At 34.9% G+C, this 19613-nt stretch overlaps 1 protein-coding gene across 1 annotated transcript in view; it reads right to left on the reverse strand.

Annotated features, from left to right (window-relative positions):
- The window catches only part of LOC142607395 (uncharacterized), a 45395-nt gene that overhangs the window by 18215 nt on the left and 7567 nt on the right, over window positions 1-19613 (reverse strand). The window contains exons 4-20 of the mRNA XM_075778862.1: window positions 17579-17715; window positions 17392-17482; window positions 14943-15025; window positions 14713-14819; window positions 13356-13508; window positions 10977-11041; window positions 8662-8749; window positions 8438-8516; window positions 8226-8334; window positions 4568-4627; window positions 4316-4434; window positions 3485-3866; window positions 3212-3396; window positions 3042-3114; window positions 1783-1933; window positions 1500-1669; window positions 157-507 (exon numbers count right to left, since the gene is read on the reverse strand). Coding sequence (XP_075634977.1) covers window positions 157-507; window positions 1500-1669; window positions 1783-1933; window positions 3042-3114; window positions 3212-3396; window positions 3485-3866; window positions 4316-4434; window positions 4568-4627; window positions 8226-8334; window positions 8438-8516; window positions 8662-8749; window positions 10977-11041; window positions 13356-13508; window positions 14713-14819; window positions 14943-15025; window positions 17392-17482; window positions 17579-17715 — 2403 coding nt within the window. The remainder of the gene's footprint in view (window positions 1-156; window positions 508-1499; window positions 1670-1782; window positions 1934-3041; window positions 3115-3211; window positions 3397-3484; window positions 3867-4315; window positions 4435-4567; window positions 4628-8225; window positions 8335-8437; window positions 8517-8661; window positions 8750-10976; window positions 11042-13355; window positions 13509-14712; window positions 14820-14942; window positions 15026-17391; window positions 17483-17578; window positions 17716-19613) is intronic.

The following is a 19613-nucleotide window of genomic DNA, read 5'->3' on the forward strand; positions in this document are numbered from 1 at the left end:
CATGCGTTTATTCTTCTTGAATTTCAGCACACATGCTGTAGTCAGAAGACCATAATACTCAGCAAAAGTCCAATGCAAACAAGTAACTCTCAAAGATAAGAAAAAGGGGGGAAAATAACACCATAGATATTTTTTACTTGTAAAGGAATGGCAAACCTGAATTTCAGGAAGCATTTGTTGAATGGCTGGGTGATGGCCAGCATACATTGTAAGTGATAGCAACCAGACAGTTCCGGAACAGCGCTCTTCTTTTCTGGTACTGTATAAAAGAACATCAAAAAGCTTTCTAGTAATTGCATCTCTAACCATGGCATGACAATCATCATTCACTTTGCCTTTCTCAATAGGGCCATATTTTGCTAGTGATGAGGTCACATCTCCGGTAAGGAAGTTTGAAAACATGGAAAGTGAAGTATAGTTAGTTTTGAGAATCGCATCAGCGGTCACAGGAACATCACCCCACAAAAATGATAGAGCCTCCCCAGCAGCAAAGAGGATATCTTCAACCTGTAAAACTCCAAAGTTGTAATTATTAGGGTTTTTCCAATCTCATCCACTAGGGTACAACTTAATCCAAAGCAACCTAAGAACTGAACAGAACCAATCCCTTGGTTGAGTTTGGTTCAGTATTTAAGCCATTTTCGTTTGGTCACAAACTCCTTAATTCAAGAAATAAATAATTAACCAAAGTTACTCAAATTTAAAGATTAGAGGTTGGGGAATAAACACAACCTTAGAATCATCCTTATTTACATGACATAAAAGGCCTATGAATGTGCAAACGTGTAGTCCTGTACTCATTGCTTCAAGTTAGAGATTTTTAACTTATTACAAAGCATAAGATGCAACAAACAACCCATTTCATCAACATTTGATTGCAATGAGGAACAAAATCCTCTTACTAATTTTTCCTTTTCTCTTAGTAGCTTTTTTCCCTTTTTCTTGTTCCTAATTTGTTTTCCATCTTGGTTTTTTCTTGTGTAATCATGATAATGATTTCCACCCATCAAGATTTCCCAAATATCATATAGAAAAATTAATAATTTTGACCTGAACCAAACCAGGATTTACATGTATTGGGTTGGGTTAATTCTATTTCATTGGAGTAATTCCATGTTAGAAAAAAGAGAAATGACCGCCACTGGTCTGATTTTGGTTTGAGACTAAAGTCACCCCTTACTGATTTTATTGTATCCAGATTTGTTTGTATAAGTTTTAAAAAAATAAAAACACCATGCTAAATAATATTTACAAGCAGTCCAATGCGTATACAAGCACATTAGCTGATAAAGAAATTACACCTACCTTAGACCGGCTAAGACTGAAAATCAAATCAAGGGCAATATTTAGATGTGAGGATGCTGTTTCCTTTTTTTTGATAGGTATACAGTTAATATAATGCTGTTTCCTTTACACATATATGTCCAATGGAAATAACAATCTTCTGAATCGCTTTAATATCATCACCAGAAAGTAGCTGATAAAGAAATTACACCTACCTTAGACCGGCTAAGACTGAAAATCAAATCAAGGGCAATATTTAGATGTGAGGATTCTGTTTCCTTTACACATATATGTCCAATGGAAATAACAATCTTCTGAATCGCTTTAATATCATCACCAGAAACTAGCTTCCGCAACTTTTCATGTAAAACCGTCAGAATGTCAACTGCATTTAATAAATGGGTTTATGTGATACCTCAAGTATAGCTGTAAAGATATGACCAGTACAGTACAGTAAAAGCAATCCATGAGGTTTCAGCAAATGCACAGAAACTTCACCTGAACTAGAATCATTAACAAGTGGAGGCAATGAAACACGCAGCCCAATATGACCTAGTGCCTGCATTGCAATTGAGGCCAGTGTAGCAGTCTCTGAAACAACAACATCAACCAGGCACTTAAGAGTAGTCTGAAACAATGTCTCTGAAATCTGTCAAAATATTTAAGAGAATTACAAATGCAAGTGTAAAAGAAAAAATCAGATTTTCAGTTTAAATTGACAAAGTAACCTGCATTTAGAGAACAGAAATAAATAAAGTAAAAAATAACAGAAAATTTGAATCAGTACCAATAAATTTCATTGAGAGATGAGGCAAAATTATGTTGAATACATGTCAGTACTGTATAGAATATCAGACATTCATTTGTAAAATTTGGCAACTTACAATTGAGTGTACTGTTTGAACCTATCCAACCCCATCATAATACTGTTCCATAACCCACAACCATGGTTCCTTGAACAAGTTTTGTACTCTATCCACCCCAGTCCTCACCATACTTCACAGCAGTTTGTGTGATTTTATTGACTCATTGTACTATTGGTCTATAGGGGTTCCCCTATGTACATCTGGTATACTCCATACTGGCCCCTTGGCAGTGTTGGAGCCAACCAGCCACTCCAACTTTCATACTTAGTACTCCCCTCCTTAATACTCCTCCCCATAACCCCCCCCCCCCCAACCATACCAAAAAAATAAAAAGTAAACCACCAAAGCCACCAACCTAAAAGCACCCTATTAAGAAGGAAGATTCCTAACAATAATTAAATTGGGATTAAGGCTTAGCTGTCTTCCTCTTCTTTCTACCCCTCACTGATTCTTTTTTCTTTTTTTGGCAAGTAAAACATTTTAGTCAGTAAAACCAGCATTACCCCATCCCTGAAAAGTAAAGGAACATCCCTTCCTTGACCGAATGGTGTTCAAATAAATCATCCTTCCCATTCCAAAGGAGATCCCTCTGGCGTTTCTTAATCTATTAGAAAACTCAAGAGTAAGCTTATATTAAGATTGATATTCCTGCCTTTTCAAAGATACTGCCTCTTCTAAGCAGCCAATCTCTTTTCAACAGCTGCTGCTGCCTTAAAAGGGACCATAGTAGTAATCCACGGTATGTCCTCAGAAGAGAACACACATGGCAACCCAGCAACACCACCAAGTTCCAAATACTATCTTCTCACAAAAAAAGAAGGGGGGAAGGGGGGGGGCGGGGAGAATGAAAAAAGATACATAATAACATAACAACACAAACATCCAACTTACAGTAGGCGTTCTAGACATGCAATCTGCAGTAATATATCCTATTGCACATAATGCTCCATGCTGAGTCTCAAACCTAAAAAGAGAAAGAATAAATAAAAAACTGAGAAATCTAATACGATTTACATATTCTGCTGCAAATATCAAATTCCTTACAAGATAACCATACAAACCTTAACTTGTGTGTTCCACTGATTGAGGCAATCAGTTCATGAATAAAAGCAGATGCTGCAGGCATAGGAAGAGCAGAGGAAGCTATTCCAAGTAAGCGTGCAACAGATTCACGAGTATCCAAGTCCACATGACTAAGCAATGCCTTCAGCCATGACAACTTATGTGCATAGTGTGAAGCTATCATCTAGATAGAACAATAATACGTAAGAAAAGAAAGATGCAACAACAAGAACCAGTGAAGAAACAAAGCAAGAGAATCTGTGCCAACCAACCTTTGGAAAGTGACATGCAATATCTATCAATGCTTTGGAAGCATTGGCATGCAACTCAACAGAGCCTTCATATGACATAGCATGCTCTAGTAATAAACACATTGCTTCCACTGAAGACTGAAATTCAGATGATCCTTCTAGAGAGTTGTTCAGTTCCAACTGTGACTCAAAGCACTTCAACAAAAATTTAATCATAGCCACATATGTTTTTGATGGGAAAAGAAGCTTATGTTCCCTTGTTTCATTGGACTCTAACAACTTCGGTTGCTTCTTAAGAATATAATCTAGCATGACACCAAGTTTTGGGTATCGAAGATCAAGATTTTGAGTCATTATCCGTCCTTCATCTTTAACAGGAAAAAGGCCTTCAAGTGCCATTTCCCTAAAAAATTAAGGGGGATGCGAGTGTTATAATTTATTGATAAAAACTATCTGAGTTCTTTCTTCATCTAACAGAAGGAAATTACATTAACAACAAAACATCATCATCATGTACTTGTCAAAAAAAATAACGGCCTAAGTTAAAATTGTTAGATTTCAAGAAAGAAATAATACAAAAAGATGAGATATAGCTATAAGAATCAAAACGTACAAGAAATTATGAAACAGAATGGCATAAATTGTTTTCCATTCAATCACTTCATTCCGAAAGCAAGATTATAAAGAAGTTGAATTATATATTGAATGTAAATTTTATTTATTTTAAATTATTGTTCACACACACACACACACAAATATATAAAAAGAGAGCCAGAAAGACAGACATAAGGAGAGAATTTTCTGCAAATTAAGCAGAGACTGTTCCAAATACAAAATGAAAATTTACAGTACCTTATGTCCAACTTAGAATCTGCAGTTCCAAGGATACAAATAAACCGACTTGGGCAATGTTGCATATCATATAAAGAAGTAGCCCATCTCAGAGCGCAGAACCGTACTTCACTTTTTTCCTGGTCAGCACCAATAAATTAGCCATATATGGTTGAGCAGCAAGTTTCTTTAATGAAGCATAGAAATTCTTATCCTCAAAGGAAGAACAAAGAGCAACAGACAAACGAAGTCAACAAATTAAAAGTGTGATACCTCTTGAGAACTTTTCAGTAAAAGAGTTTCCAAATCCCTTAACACTGTTGCAGGGGCTTCCTGATGCTCAGATAACATAGCAGCATTAATTAGATTATTATAAAGGGCATGTGATGCAGAATAATCAAAACAAAAAAGTTAATATAATGGAACATTTTTTTTTTTTTGATAAGTAAGAATGATATATATACGAAAGGCTACTCTATGCATGAAAAACATAGAGCAAACCCAGAAAATACAAGAAGAAGAAAACAGAGAAACAGAAGAGAAAACCAAACAACAAAGAAATTATAAGAGAAAAATGGAGCAAAGAAAAGAAGGGAGGGAATCACTAGACGTGAGTCCCCAAGCCCGAGACCAATCAAAAAGAGTTCCACTAAAAGAAGCAAGCAACTAATCACTGGAGCTATCCAAATCCTCAAAAGTCCTCTGATTCCGTTCCTTCCAAATATACCAAAGGATGCAAAACGGGACTAAGTTCCAGATCTAAGACGAATGCTTCTCCAGCCAATTCCACCAACCAAAAAGCAAGTCTGGGATCGATCTAGAAATAACCCAAGACAAGCCAAACGTTATAAAAACAAAGCTCCATAACTGATAAGTCATCTCACAGTGAAGAAGTAAATGGTCTACCGTCTCTTCACAATGACGGCACATAATGCACCAATCCACAAAATCCAATCTCCTTAATCTCAGATTATCTCCCGTTAGGATCTTATTCCAAGCTACACACCAAACAAAAAAAGAAACTCGCCTAGGAGCCTTTACTCTCCAAATAGCTTTCCAAAGAAAAACAGTTGAGGGAGAATCCCTTAATTTGATATAATACGACCGGATGTCAAAAGCCCCATTAGGCTTCAATTTCCATCTCATCCGGTCTCCAACCTCTATAGGAGGGTTAATGGAACCCATTAAACGAAGAAACTGCAGCCCTTCATCCATCTCCCAATCATTAAAAAATCTACTAAAACGAACATTCCAAAATCTTCTCTCCTCCGCCCCCTGCCTAGGCAAAGAAGCTTCAATAGAAGCCTCCTTATCAATGGCAATACCATATAGCCTTGGAAATGCCAATTGAAAAGGTTGATCCCCATACCACCCATCCTGCCAAAACCTCACTCTATTCCCCAACCCAACAACAAATTGACAATTTTTGCTGAAATCCTCCCAACCCATACGAATACTTCTCCATATACCACACCCATGAACTCCCCTACCCAGCTTTGAGGTCCATCCCCCCCATTCTTACCCATATTTTGAAGCTACCACCCTCCTCCATAACCTACCCTCTTCCTTCCCAAACCGCCACAACCATTTCCCCAATAAAGCATTATCAAAGGTAGTAAGTTTCCTAATCCCCAAGCCACCTTTGGCTATAGGCGCACAAACTTTATCCCATCCTACCAAATGAATCTTGCTATCACCCCATAAGAAATCCCTTTGCAACTTTTCAATTTTATTAGCCACATGAGTAGGAATTGTGAATTACGAAAGAAAGTAAGTTGGAAGACTTGAAAGCGTACTCTTGAGTAACATCAATCGACCCCCCTTAGACAGGTACAACTTCTTCCACCAAGCTAATTTCCGCTCAATTCTTTCCAAGATTGGATTCCAAATTGCAGGGGAGTTATGAGAAGCCCCCAACGGCATGCCAAGATACGACATAGGCAAAGTTCCAACTCTGCAGCCCAAGATATCAGCCAAAGCATGCACATCAACAACCTCCCCTATTGGAACCATTTCACTCTTATGCACATTGACCTTCAAACCCGTTACCGCCTGAAAACTAAGCAACAACAACCGAATATGAAGAATCTGCTCCACATCTGCATCACAAAAAAGGATAGTATCGTCTGCAAATAATAGATGAGAAGCACGTTCCCCTCCATCCCTCCTACCCTCAAGATTAAAACCACAGATCAAACTAGCTCCCTCCACTCTTCTCAACATCCTACTAAACACCTCCATCATGATCAAAAACAACATTGGAGATAGCGGATCTCCTTGACTTAAACCCCTTGAACTACCAAAGAAATCAGCTGGAGACCCATTAATCAAAACAGAAACTGAATAGTGGATATACAAGTACGGATCCACTTGCACCACTTCACTCCAAAGCCCATCCTATTCAACAAATATAGCAAAGCCTCCCAATTCACATGATCGTAGGCTTTCTCCATATCAAGCTTACAAATGACTCTAGGAACCCTACTCTTCCTTCGGCTATCCACACACTTATTCACAATAAGAACCGAGTCAAGGATTTGTCTCCCACCCACAAAGCTATTCTGATTCTCAGAGGTACAGGAGCAAAGTGGTCAAGAAGTCAAATACTTTTGAATTGTAAGTTGTCAGCTTTATCAGCAAGCTAATTGTATTCACAAAAATGTGAATGCTTACGGTAAAGCATAGAAAGAGAATGTCCAACAAACAAGAAGCATTCAAGCCAAGTAACCCACCCATCTTTGCCTCAAATAAACATTTGGAATATTTCTGACTGCACTGAGGAAGCTATTGGCATAAATAAAGGTTGAGAGTGCATAATGACAAAGAAACAGAATGTAACTCTTGTTTTTCAGTTTTCCCGTTTTTAGTGGCCTTCCACCTGCAACCCCACCACCCCAAACAAATCTCCATATCTACAAAGACGCCTAACTTAAGCTTTAGAGCACTAACCAATAATATACTTAAATTGATTGTAGGTTATAACTTGCATTGCAAAAGAAGATATGAATAGTAAAATCCAAATCAAGCAGTTGGGTATAAATACCACTCTTTCTAGGAAGGAAGAGGGACTGCAATCAGTGATAACATATATTGGAAAGAATGGTTCACTTTCCACATCTTGTCCTTGAAGACAAGACCAAGGAATTGATTGGTTGGAGTAAATGTAAATGATATTGATATGAAAATTCAAATTCAAAATATATTTGTAATAAATTTAAAGTTGACCTATTTTAAAATTCAATGAATCTCATTATAAACATGGCTTCCACCATAATGTATTGTCAATCAAGTGAGTTAAAGATGTTGCCCTTTTGCATTTGTTGTTCTGGACAGGTCTTAGCGAGTAAATGATAGTAACTATATCTAATTCTACAACAAATTTATTTGAGGTAACTTTTGGGCATATAACTTATACACTTCAATGGCTCTCTTTGAAATCCTTGTATAATACCTTTTTAACTAATATAATGGCTCTCTTTTAATCCTTCCATACTATGTCACAGATCCCAAAGATAACCTCTCTGACAATCTCAATTGTCTATAAATGAGTTTGTCCAGGATTATAAATGAATCTCAGACATCCTTCCTCTCATTTGAATCAGTTGGAGCATGAGTATTCCATAAATATAGGAATAGTCTTAAACATGATTCCCATCATGAGCATTTTCCTTAGAAAATAGCAAGGGTAGATATAAATACTAAAAAATACACCTTAATAAATAAAACAAAACAAAACCTTCCCTGCCACTGAACCAACCAGTATCATGTAGCAAAAGTTCACTTGACAAAACCACAACAGAATTGCAAAAATTGAGTTCACTAAAGTAGCGATGAGAAACACTAGCTTTGTGAATTAATTGCCACATCAGCGAAAGAGAATTTATTAATGACATATTCAACCCAGTGAAAAAAAAAAAAAAAACTAGAAAACCTTGTATGCTGCAGCAAGGGAATTGGTTGCTTCTTGAACAATGAAACGAAGAGACTGGTCCTCTACTTTCAATGCATCAAAAAGACGTAAGGCTATGTCGATCTTACCACTGAGAAAAAAAAAATAGCCATCAGAACTTTTCCCCTCGGACACAATGTCAAGAAACGCCTAATGGGGGTCACAGAAGAAAGCAGAAAAGTTGGGTGATGAACCTGAAAAGTTGAGGCATGCGCTGTGCTAACAACCCAATTGCTTGATAAGCAAAAGTCTTGGTGTCCCTAGCAGTAGCATCTGGGTGAATTTAGTACACTAGATCAATCAGAATGAAGTTCTACAAAGCCTAATAAAATAAAATTTTATACATACATACATACATACATACATACATATATATATATATATATAAAAGAAGTTCAAAGAACTTCAAATGCAGGACCTGATTTTGAATCTGAATAACTGTCAAGTGACTTCAGGATTGCAGTGAGTATAATTGGGCCAATAAGCTTAAGTTGATCAATTTTGGCCTGCATAAAAAATTATCAAAATGAAGTGAGGAAGAAGAGCATCAAAATCTCTGATTTGGTCATGTGCAGAGGGGAGTGATTAATACACCGGTAAGAAAGTGTGAGTTAATTCAGTTAAGGGAACAAAAGAAGTTAGAGGAAGACCAAAGATAACATTAGTAGAAGTAGTTAAAAAGGACATGTCAATTAAGGAAGTAATAGAATTTATGACTATGAATATAATAAAATGGAGGAAAAAAATACATGTGGACCCAAACTAATCTTGTAGAGGATCCATAGCTGACCCCAAAAAATTTGATACAAAGGCCTTGTTGTTGTTTTTGTTAATGTAGAGCAACAGTAACTAACAGTAGATGGTTAGCTATCCCATGCTCACATTTGCATTGCAATTGGGGCACGTGCAGCATGGGGTGTTTCACTAAACATGATAAAGCTCCAACTTGAACAAGAAAAAGCCTTTCGAATCAATATATATATAAGCAGAGACCTCATGTGAGAGAGCTTGAGGTTCTACCAAGAGGCGCGTTGTATGAAATTCTTTTGATTTAGACTTCTACCTCATCTAATTTAGTATTTATGTCTAACTATTAAGTAATTGAAGATGCATTTATTTCAATGTATTAATAAAATTCAAAGAAATCGTATATATTTATAACTTTAAATGCTTTGTATTAATATGGATAGATCTAAAAAGTCATGAGAAAGGTAGGAACTAAGAAAACTTTTCAATTTCCAACATAAGACTAACTCCAATGCAACATTGCAAGAGTTAGATTCAATAAATTACATAATATGATATGGTTATTTGTCTTCATATTTGTCCAATATAAATCCTCATTTGTCCACATTTTTCCAATATAATTTCTCTCAAAATATCTTTGGTTCCCTTTCTGAGAGGTATGTTAAACTCCAAAATATTATGTTCATCTTAAATATTTTGTTTAGATTTTATGTATACGTATATTGATGTAGCATTGTAATGTGCTAAGATTGGTTTTTTTTTCATATAGTGTGTGAATTTAGATTTTTGATTTTTCGTATGATGCATATATATAGTTGGTAGGGATTTGCAGTATTTTTGGTGTTTTGGCTGCTTTTAGGGAGGTTAAATCGTATTATTATGTCATTATGACATTATTGTTTGTATTGTCGTATCACGAAATTATAGCAGTTTTTATAACTAATTGATTAAATATCATTCTTTCAATTTTCATCCTATTAGAATTATAATCTTAAAAATCAAACTTTTCTTCAATTAATGAGTTTTAATTTTATTTGTCATGTCAATTCTGAAACTAAAGAAAAGCTATTTTGAATGACATAAAAATTATAGGTGTTGAAATAGTGGAGATAGAGACTTTAGTGGCATAAGAAATGTAGAAATTAACACCATAGAATCTATAAATAAAGCATAAATCATACAAGAAAAACACCTAGGAACCAACAAGTTTGTAGGTAACAATGTTAACTGTGAGTCTGTGACTAACCTTAATAGTATTCATGAAATCAATAGGTCATAAATAATTTTTTATAAAATTTATTAAAATGCAAAGCGTATCGTGCAGGATATTGGCTATTGGCTAGAACAAAAAAAAAAAAAAAAAAGACCCCCCATTGGTCAAAGGCTACAATATGTTTTTCATCCGGAAATTTGATCCAAGTTTGATTTTCATTCTTCAATTTAAATAGACAAAAATCAAACAAACAAAATGCAATTTTTTCCCTGAATTTTAAAAAGTACTAATAGCTTCCTTCTCTCCTCCAGCTACTAAAGGAATTGCATACTAGGCAAGCAGAGTACTAACACGGCACGTTAAAAAGTTGAGGCTGGTCATGAATAAATTATGAAATGACAAAATTGATACCTTTCATATTTTCCACGAAATTGCAACTTTTTAATTTGGAGGACGAAGATTGAATTTAGATCAAATTTCAGAGACAAAAGTGCATTTCAACCAAAACATATTAAAATTGACATGATTCATGGCAAACATCAATTAACTTATATACCAAACACGCAAAATCTCTTAGTCATTAAAACCTCCCAACATATGTAATTTTAGATGTATACTACTGTAGGAAACTAGAACCAAAGATTTGATCATAGCCCACAAAATGTAGTATCTAACATCTAGGACTTATAGTAGGAACCACAAATAGGAACCTGCACTAGCATGAGCACTCTTTCGGAACACCAAAGAAAAAGAAGAAGTTATAAGTTCCTTACGTGTTTAAATACCCAGACGGTAAACTCCATTCCCAACTGCTTCAACCTTGATGTGGTACCACTTCCTATCACATTTAAGAATTCAGGAAACCAAAGAAAAGTAAGCATAAGGACATCCTATCACACAATCAACATGAAATTACCAAAATTTGAAAAGAAGATAAAAGTAAATCTACCCTTTTATGACCAAGTAGTCAAAGCGATGAGGTTTAGATAAACTATCACAAAATACAAAAATCCAAAACCTTGGATATGACATGTCTATGACACTGCAATATTAAAGTAATGTGCTTATACATAAACCCTACAAATTGCAGTACCAATCAGTATTTCCTGTTCTAAAAAGCATTTAGCCTTTCAAGCTCCTTTGCCCAAAGTAAAGTGTTCAATACAAAAGGATGGCATGAAAATGGGGTTGCTGTTAGTTTGTAAGTTATTTACAATTTTAGCAATATGAAGATTTCTGTGTGACACCAATGGCAACAAGGCTTACATGGTTTTCAAAATCAAGTGAACTAAGTTTTTGTGGTTAAATACTTGTGCACTGTGGCAGAATCAGAAAGACTGCATGACAAAGTCAATGGAGATAAGGATAGGTATAGATTCTTTACCAGTCCGTGTTCCAAAATAATCTAAGGATGCATGTTTTTTCAAGATTATTTCCACTATTGATTTTTACCACGTTACATTTTCTTTTATAAGTATTGATTCCATACAGATTACATAAGGCATGAAACAGAGATCCTTTGTTATTAAGCGTGATGCTTCAAAAGGTGAGCGAAAAGTTACTGCAATTTTTTTGCGAAGATTGGAACACATGTCTAGTGCTCACTCCTCATTGGAAAGAAATCAATTTCTGTTCTAGAAAAGCCAAGGCCAGATTTCTTCAAATTTGGGGAGAATGATGCAGCCATGGAAAGTCCTAAAGTTCTATGTGATTTCCAATATGACAATTATAAGGATGTTTGCCTCTCTTTTTTTAAAATGAAACATCACTTTTATGTAAAGGGGAGAATGCTACAGTACAAAGAGAGTACATTTTTTTTTTGATAAGTAACGACAAATTTTTATTAAAAAATGAAGAGCAGCCAACCCGAGTACATTGGGAATGTACTATGGGGGCATAAATCAAAAACCAAGATTACAACGATCAAGTAAAACAGAAAGGGAAGAACAAGAAAAATGACAAAAAACAGTACAAAGAGAGTACATTAGAGCAACTCCTTAAGAAGTATATTCTAAAACTTAAAATATCAATCAATTCTACAAAAAAGCAGAATTAACCCTACCTAAAACAGACATCCAGTTATACAAAGTTCTTAGGTATAAAGATTTGATCAAGATCAATGTAAGTTCATCCCCTTTAAAAGTTCAGATAATCTTCTCTCCAAATTACCCACAGAAGATGCCAAAAAAAAAAAAAAGACTCCCAGATTTTACTACTCACAGAGTGACCATAGTTTCCTTGCAAAGAAGAGAACAATTCTACTACTGTGGCATCACCCAACAAAATGATTGCGTTTATTGATCTTTTCACAAGCCAGCATTAATCAAGCCCCATTGGGTGTGTGTAGTTTACCAAAACAAAACAAAATATTTGCAACGCAATAACAATGCTTCAGCAAATCTGGCAACAGGAACAATCCGGATGCAGGACAAACCAGAACAATGCAACAGAAAAATAAATGATAAAACCTAGGAGCCAACACCTAGGGTTGCTTGGAGTAAACACCAAGTAAAGGAGAACCACTAAGAGTCAGCACTAGACCACGAATATTCAATCGAAACTTTATTCATCAAAAAAAATCTCTCTTCATAGGAGTATAAAACACCCTACTAATTGAATGACAAAAATGCCTTAGACTTTAAATAAAAATACTAATTAATTACTAGGGCCAAAACAAAAATACAATTTGTTAGAAGTATTGGTTAAATAATTAAATTTACCATATCCCAATAGTTAAGCTTTTGGGACAATCGGTAATTTAACATGGTATCAGAGCATGAGATCTTGAGTTCGATCCTTGTCTCCTCCACTTTACCTCCCATTTAAATTCCCACGTGTTGGGCCTCACCTATTAAAAGGTATTTTCGGCCCACACGTGAGGAGGAGTGTTAGAAGTATTGGCTAAATGATTAAATTTATCATATCCCAATAGCTTAAGTTTTTGGGACAATCGGTAATTTAACACAATTGACTTGCAAAACAATATACAACTAAATTAAAATAACGATCTCTTTGTGTCTCCCGCATCAAGTCCCCATGTTTGAAATGGAACCATTCCAACAATGGGCAAACATAAAGTCAAGTTATTTATAATATAAAATTAAAAATACATATATATTATAAATAAATAAAAACTAAGAGAAGTTAAGTACCATATATGCAGCCAAATATGCACTGCAAAGTTGATGGGAAACTGTTTGCGGCCATTACAGAATGGCAGAAAATAGACATCAGTCTGGACTTAAGAGCAGGATTCCCAGGATTGACTCTTAAATCTGGTTCAACATTTCCTGCTCCAGCAGTACCTACAAAAATCGTAATTATGTATCAAATGTGTACTAGAATGATAGGAAAGAGGGTGAAAAGGACTTAACAAAACCAATGTATTTCTTCCACAAAAAAAAAAAAAAAACCCAATGTATTTCAAACAAAAGCCTTAACATAAATTTTTCAGATGGAAAATGTTACAAATGTCAACTCCTCTTATTCAAACTATAAGCCAAAGCATACTAGCAGTCGCTACCATCAAGTAACTCATACGTACCTTTAATCATGATCAGGATAAAAGAATGAATCATAAATATTGAGAAAAGTGATTTTCTTCCCATATTATCACTTCATGACCTTCTGTTACTTCATTATATCATTTTTTAGCAACTGTATATGAAAGCTCCCAAGACTTGCAAGGAGATTCAGATTCATTATAGTTAGTACAATCTAACATGTCCAACTAATAAAATAGGGTCAATTACCCATGGAATCTCAGGGTTAAATATATAGTAATGATTTCCATCATCCAAAGATATTTTAAAAAGCCAAACTAATATGCCAAAATTATCAAAATAAATCCAAATTAATGATAGAGCTTATCAACATATCATTTACTTCTTCATTGTGATATTGCTAGAGAGTTGTGGGTCATGGTTTATGACTATTTGAGATTAATTGGGCTATGCCTAAAAGATTTTTTATTCATTAGCTTGTTGGAATGCGATTCATTTGTGCCTGATATGGTATTGTGTATATGGAAAGCAAGAAATGCTTGTAGCTTTGAAGGGTGTGAGAGATCAATTTTGGACTTAAAGCTTCTATTATTGCGTTCCCTGTATGGTTGGATGGCTACCACTAGTTGTTATTCCTTTTCAAAATGAATGTGTTTATTGATCTTCATTTTCTTTTCTTTTTTTGAATAAAGCAACAAAATAATTTTTTTTTTATTATGAGAATTTTTTTTTTTTTTTTTGATAAGATAAAAAAGAAAGAAACAATGTTTATTGATTGTTTAATTTCAGATGATAGCTGTTTGGTATCTCTTGTATGCATTCCCTTTATTGGAGTTTCGCCCATTTTTGTGCTTTTTTAATAAAATTTCTTAATAAAATAAATAAATAAATAATGGATAAGATATCTAGCGAGGAAGAGAATGTGGAAAAAGAACATCACTTGATCAAATTATAACAAATCCATTACATAAAATTTAATTAAAAAGATTAATTAAGAATTGCATACCATTAAATAATATAAATAGTTTGTTTATCAGGTTGGGATTCTCTAAATTCGCACCAGAACCCTTCTTCTTTAAAAGCTCCTCCCCTCTCTTAACAACAGGCTCCTGCCTTGAATCAATCAATCATAAAATAACACATTATAATTGAAATATTAAATAAACCAAAGAAGAAAAAAAAATAGGAAATATTTAAATAAACTTAAATAAATATACAAGAGGAACTAAGACGTACCAATCTACACAAGCAGCCACATATATAGGATAAACAAGCTCAGGGGCGAACTCCATGGCTTCAATAACATTCAAGATCCCCAACTGCTTACAAAAAATTATATATCTATCTCATGAAAGAATTCAGGGCATTGACCAATATAGACTGCATGCATACATGTGTAAGGAGAGATCTGTTGATGCAGGTTGAAAATCAGCTAATTTTTACACTAAGGAGGAGTTCGCAATGCATGAGAGCTGGATGAGTATAGTTCTGAACTGAAAATTATGTTTTGACCCCTATGTAACTAAACAGTGGAAATTAAACATGTTTATTGTGGATTCTAGTGCAAACAAATATATTAACCACAAGTAACAAATCTAAACCAATATAAGTAAGAACGCAAAGGTTTGGTAACAAAGTGCAAAACCAATGAAGAGCCTATTCAATGGAAAACCACTCCGGAAAATCCAATCCCATTGAAAATATACTATAAAGGAACAGTTACAATTAGTCAGAACTCTCAAACCTTTGTAACCTAGACTCTCTATATAACGTCTGCAAACACATGTTTACCTTCTTACCAAAATAGTACCAGAACCTATGGCATCCATTTACATTGATATTCTCCACATCACAAACCAAACCTCTGTCACTCAAGGACCTCCATGAAGATTTGCTGCAGTTTTTTTTTTTTTTTTGATAGGTAAAAATAATATTATTGAAATGAGGATAAGCACGAAGTAGCCTAAAGAATTACAATGGGAGAAATATCTACACATGAATTAATTCTTCAACAGAGTGAATAAAGTTACTATAGTAAGACCCGATACAAAAGACCACTCATAAACAGAACTAATGAAGGATGCTTGCAATTGAGATGACTCACACTCCACATCTTCAAAAGTACACCGTCTTTGTTCCCTCCACATAGTTCACATCAAACATAAAGGAATAAGATTCCATATATCTGAATTCGGGCCTCAACATCACCACACACGGTAAATCAGAACCTTCTCCGGTAAAACCCACTAAACCCCAAACATCATGAATATACAGCTCCACAACTTGAAAGCCAAGCTACAATAAATCAAGAGGTAATCCAAAGTCTTCCCGCTAAAATGGCTCATACAACACCAACTCACCATTGAATAACCTCTCTTGATGAGATTCTCAAAAGTGAGAATTTTCCCCCAAGCCACTGTCCACAGACTCCACACAAAGAAAGAAACTCTTTGAGAGGCCTTGGCCCTCCATATGGCCTTCCAAGGAAAAGGAAGAGGGCATGAGCCCCGCAATATCTCATAAAAAGATTGCAAAGTGAACTCCCCAGTACTCTTTAACTTCCATCTCATCCTATCATTACTTTCCCTAAGGAGAATATGAGAATCTAACAAATGGAAAAACGCAATGTCTCATTAAAAGATTGCAAAAATAACTCCCTGGTACTCTTTAACTTCCATCTCATCCTATCATTATTTTCCCTAAGAAGAATATGAGAATCTAACAAACGGAAAAATGAAGCCACCCCATCAATCTCCCGATCATTAAAAATTCTTATGAATTCCACACGCCAATAAGATTTGCAGCAGTGAACTCACTGGAAAGAATCTTTGTGGTTTCAAATAAACTCACAATCACTCTCTTTAGGATCACAAGATGAGTGGGCAAAATCTAAGAATTTTTAGTTTGGCACAAGGAAGGAAAGGCAAGAAGTTCTCTCCATTGCTCTTGGTGTGTCAACCGTTTTCAATGTCGAATAGTCATGCAATATAAAGCTTATAAAGTGGCATAAGATAGGTTTAATCAGGTCTTCAAATTGCACTCGGAAACGACTTTTGCAGAATTTCACTCGAGAGAATGGCGAGTAAGTTACAGGCAATATCTCTATCTGATTAATGCATTTGCATTTAATGATTTGCTTGAGAGAAATTTGTCTTCAATTTCTTCAGTGGCATGATCCAATGTACCCAAAACACACAGAAACAAAAATCCACAAAGCATGAGCAAGGTCACAATGTTAAAAACTAAGTTTAATTTTATGAACATAAGTCATTTCCTGGATTAGATACCAATTAACAATGAAACCATTTGCTATTTAATAGGCATGTTAGACATATAATGAGCTTTTGCTCCAACAATCGGTTTGGAAAAATAACAAAATACTTAAAGTCAGCTCAAGATTGGATTAATAAAAACAACTTGAACAATCAACTATAATCTTGAAAGATGAATGTACTAATCATAAGCACCTAATTGCTCAGGTTGGCTTGATTCTTTACCCTAGAAAAGCCAAACAACTCAATCAATCCTAACTGAAAATTTGCTCTAGATTGCTAATAAATAAATGAAATAGCTTGAGCAACCAACCTCTCAGCTTATTTATTTTAGATTTTTTTTTCTACGTAGGATTGGAAATAGGACAAGCCATCTAATTTATTGCAGTTGAATTTCCCCATAATAAATTCACCTTTCTCATTAAAAGCATATCACTTTTCAATTGATGTTTCCCACTAACACGACTGGCTTGAGCAATTGAAAGTCCAGGTGGACATCCTCCACTGTAAAGAAACATGAGTCTTCAAAGTCAGCTATGATATAACAAACAAAATGCATAGTGATCAAGTATCACACAAAAACTAAATTGATTTCTGTACCTTTGAGATGGTGGTTGATACAAAACTGTATGAAGACAAAATTCAATGAAGAGCTCCCTATCCTGAGAATCATTTATTGATCTATACTTGGCAGCAACTTCATCATCAATTTGACTTGAATGACATTCACCAATCACCTAAAAGCAAGCAACAGTCGATATTTGTGAAGTGCCATAACTCAGAAAGAAACCCAGATGTAAAATGGAATGCCACATAAGCTTTTTCTTAGAATTTTTAATAGTTAACTTTTGCCAATTTTCACTAAACTCAACCACGTCTTAACTCCAAGCATAGTCAGAGTCAGTCATGAGAATCCTTTTCACTGTCTCAACTAAGTCTTAATTTGAATTGTATTTAAGATCAGTTATGAGAATCTTTTTCCACCATTCAGCCGTTTCCAACTTTAGCTGGTCTGTTTACCATGACAAACTCATTAAGAACACTAAGATATTTTTGTGTAGGAAAGGCCTCTAACGAGGACACAAGGCATTTTGGAAAGGTTTACAAGAGATGTAAGAATCCAAACTCTAAATCATGAATTTTTATTTCGGACTACAATGATACGACAAGCCTCACCTGGGATATATCTAGCTAGTTTGATAGCTGGAAGTTTGTTATATGTGGGTCTTATGCTAAAACAGAGCTGCTGCCAGATAATCCTTTTTCTTAAGTGCTTCATTTGATTTTAAAGTCAGGGGTATTTTAGCTTTATTGTCATGCAGGGTTTTATTAAAAAAGTTGTTTGTAGCCAAGATATGAAATAAGGACAATTTCTGGAATTTTTCTAGAGCCATTGTCTGAGTGCATGAAGCATTCAAGCCCTAAAAGTAAATCCTTGAACTCTAGAGTAAATCATGGCCTTTTTCCCTCTTGTTATAATTTCTTGATCCTTTTAATTTTACATGATTTCTTGGTGCACCTCTCAAATACTTCCCTTGTACATAGGTTACGCCCCTTCGAGATATTAAAGAATTTTTATTTCCTTATTTTTTCAATTAAAAAAATATGAGCTACTTTTGGAAGACCTTATAAATAATATGGTTACTAAGCAGAGTGCTCAAATGCCTACTACCATAAGACAGAAGGTTAGTCAGACAGAGGTTATTAACCAAAGTTCAAGAAACCTTTTATAATACCTTATTGGTAAAAATGTGCAATCATGCATGTGATTCTGCCTGCAGCATAATTTTCTTATAACAATTCTAATAACAAAACAACAGGTCAGTCACCATTTGAATTGTCACAGGATTAAAAGCCAAGCCAACCTATTGACCTTATCCATTACCAACAGATATTAGAACAAGCCAAAAGGCTGAGAATTTCATGAGGCATATCTATGAGATCCATGAAGAAGTTTAAAAGAAGATTGCTATTACACTGAGCAATTCAAGTCTCATGCAGATACTTTTGTAGGGGATGAAAGGTCGATTCATGAGTTGAAGCTTGTCTTCTTAGGGTGTGGTTACTTTCATGTCTCTGCCTGAAATCTTGATTTGTGTACTTTCATTGCTATTTAGTTTTCTTTTTCTTTGTTGCCTCTTAGCACACTGCCTGTGTGCCTTGTTATATCTTTTTGTCCTTTTTCAATTCCAATGAAGTTTATTACTTATCATAAAACGAAAACAAAAGCAAAAAAAAAAAAACAATTCATGACAAAGTTATGGTAACAACCTAAACAATTTGTCAAAGGAGCATTTAAAATACTACACATGGACCTTATTAGCTACTCAAAAGGCTTGGGCCAAATGCATATCTACTAGAGCTCCCAAAAGATCTTAGCATCAGCTCTATTTCAATGTGGAGAATCTCAACCCTTATTCTGAGCACCATGATGCACTGAATGAAAACAATCAAGCTCTTAGAGTGCCTGTGGTACCTATGAAACCAGACACGATAAAAGATGTCCTTGATGAACAACTTGTCTCTACAAGGAAGGAAGGGTACCAGAAATTCCTAGTCAAGTGGAAAGGGAAACCAATTTCAGAAAGCACTTTGATAATTGTATCAGACTTCCAATGTATCAGTCAAGAACTTT

This window comes from Castanea sativa, chromosome 8 (assembly GCF_040712315.1).
Source record: "Castanea sativa cultivar Marrone di Chiusa Pesio chromosome 8, ASM4071231v1".
NCBI classification, from domain to species: Eukaryota; Viridiplantae; Streptophyta; class Magnoliopsida; order Fagales; family Fagaceae; genus Castanea; species Castanea sativa.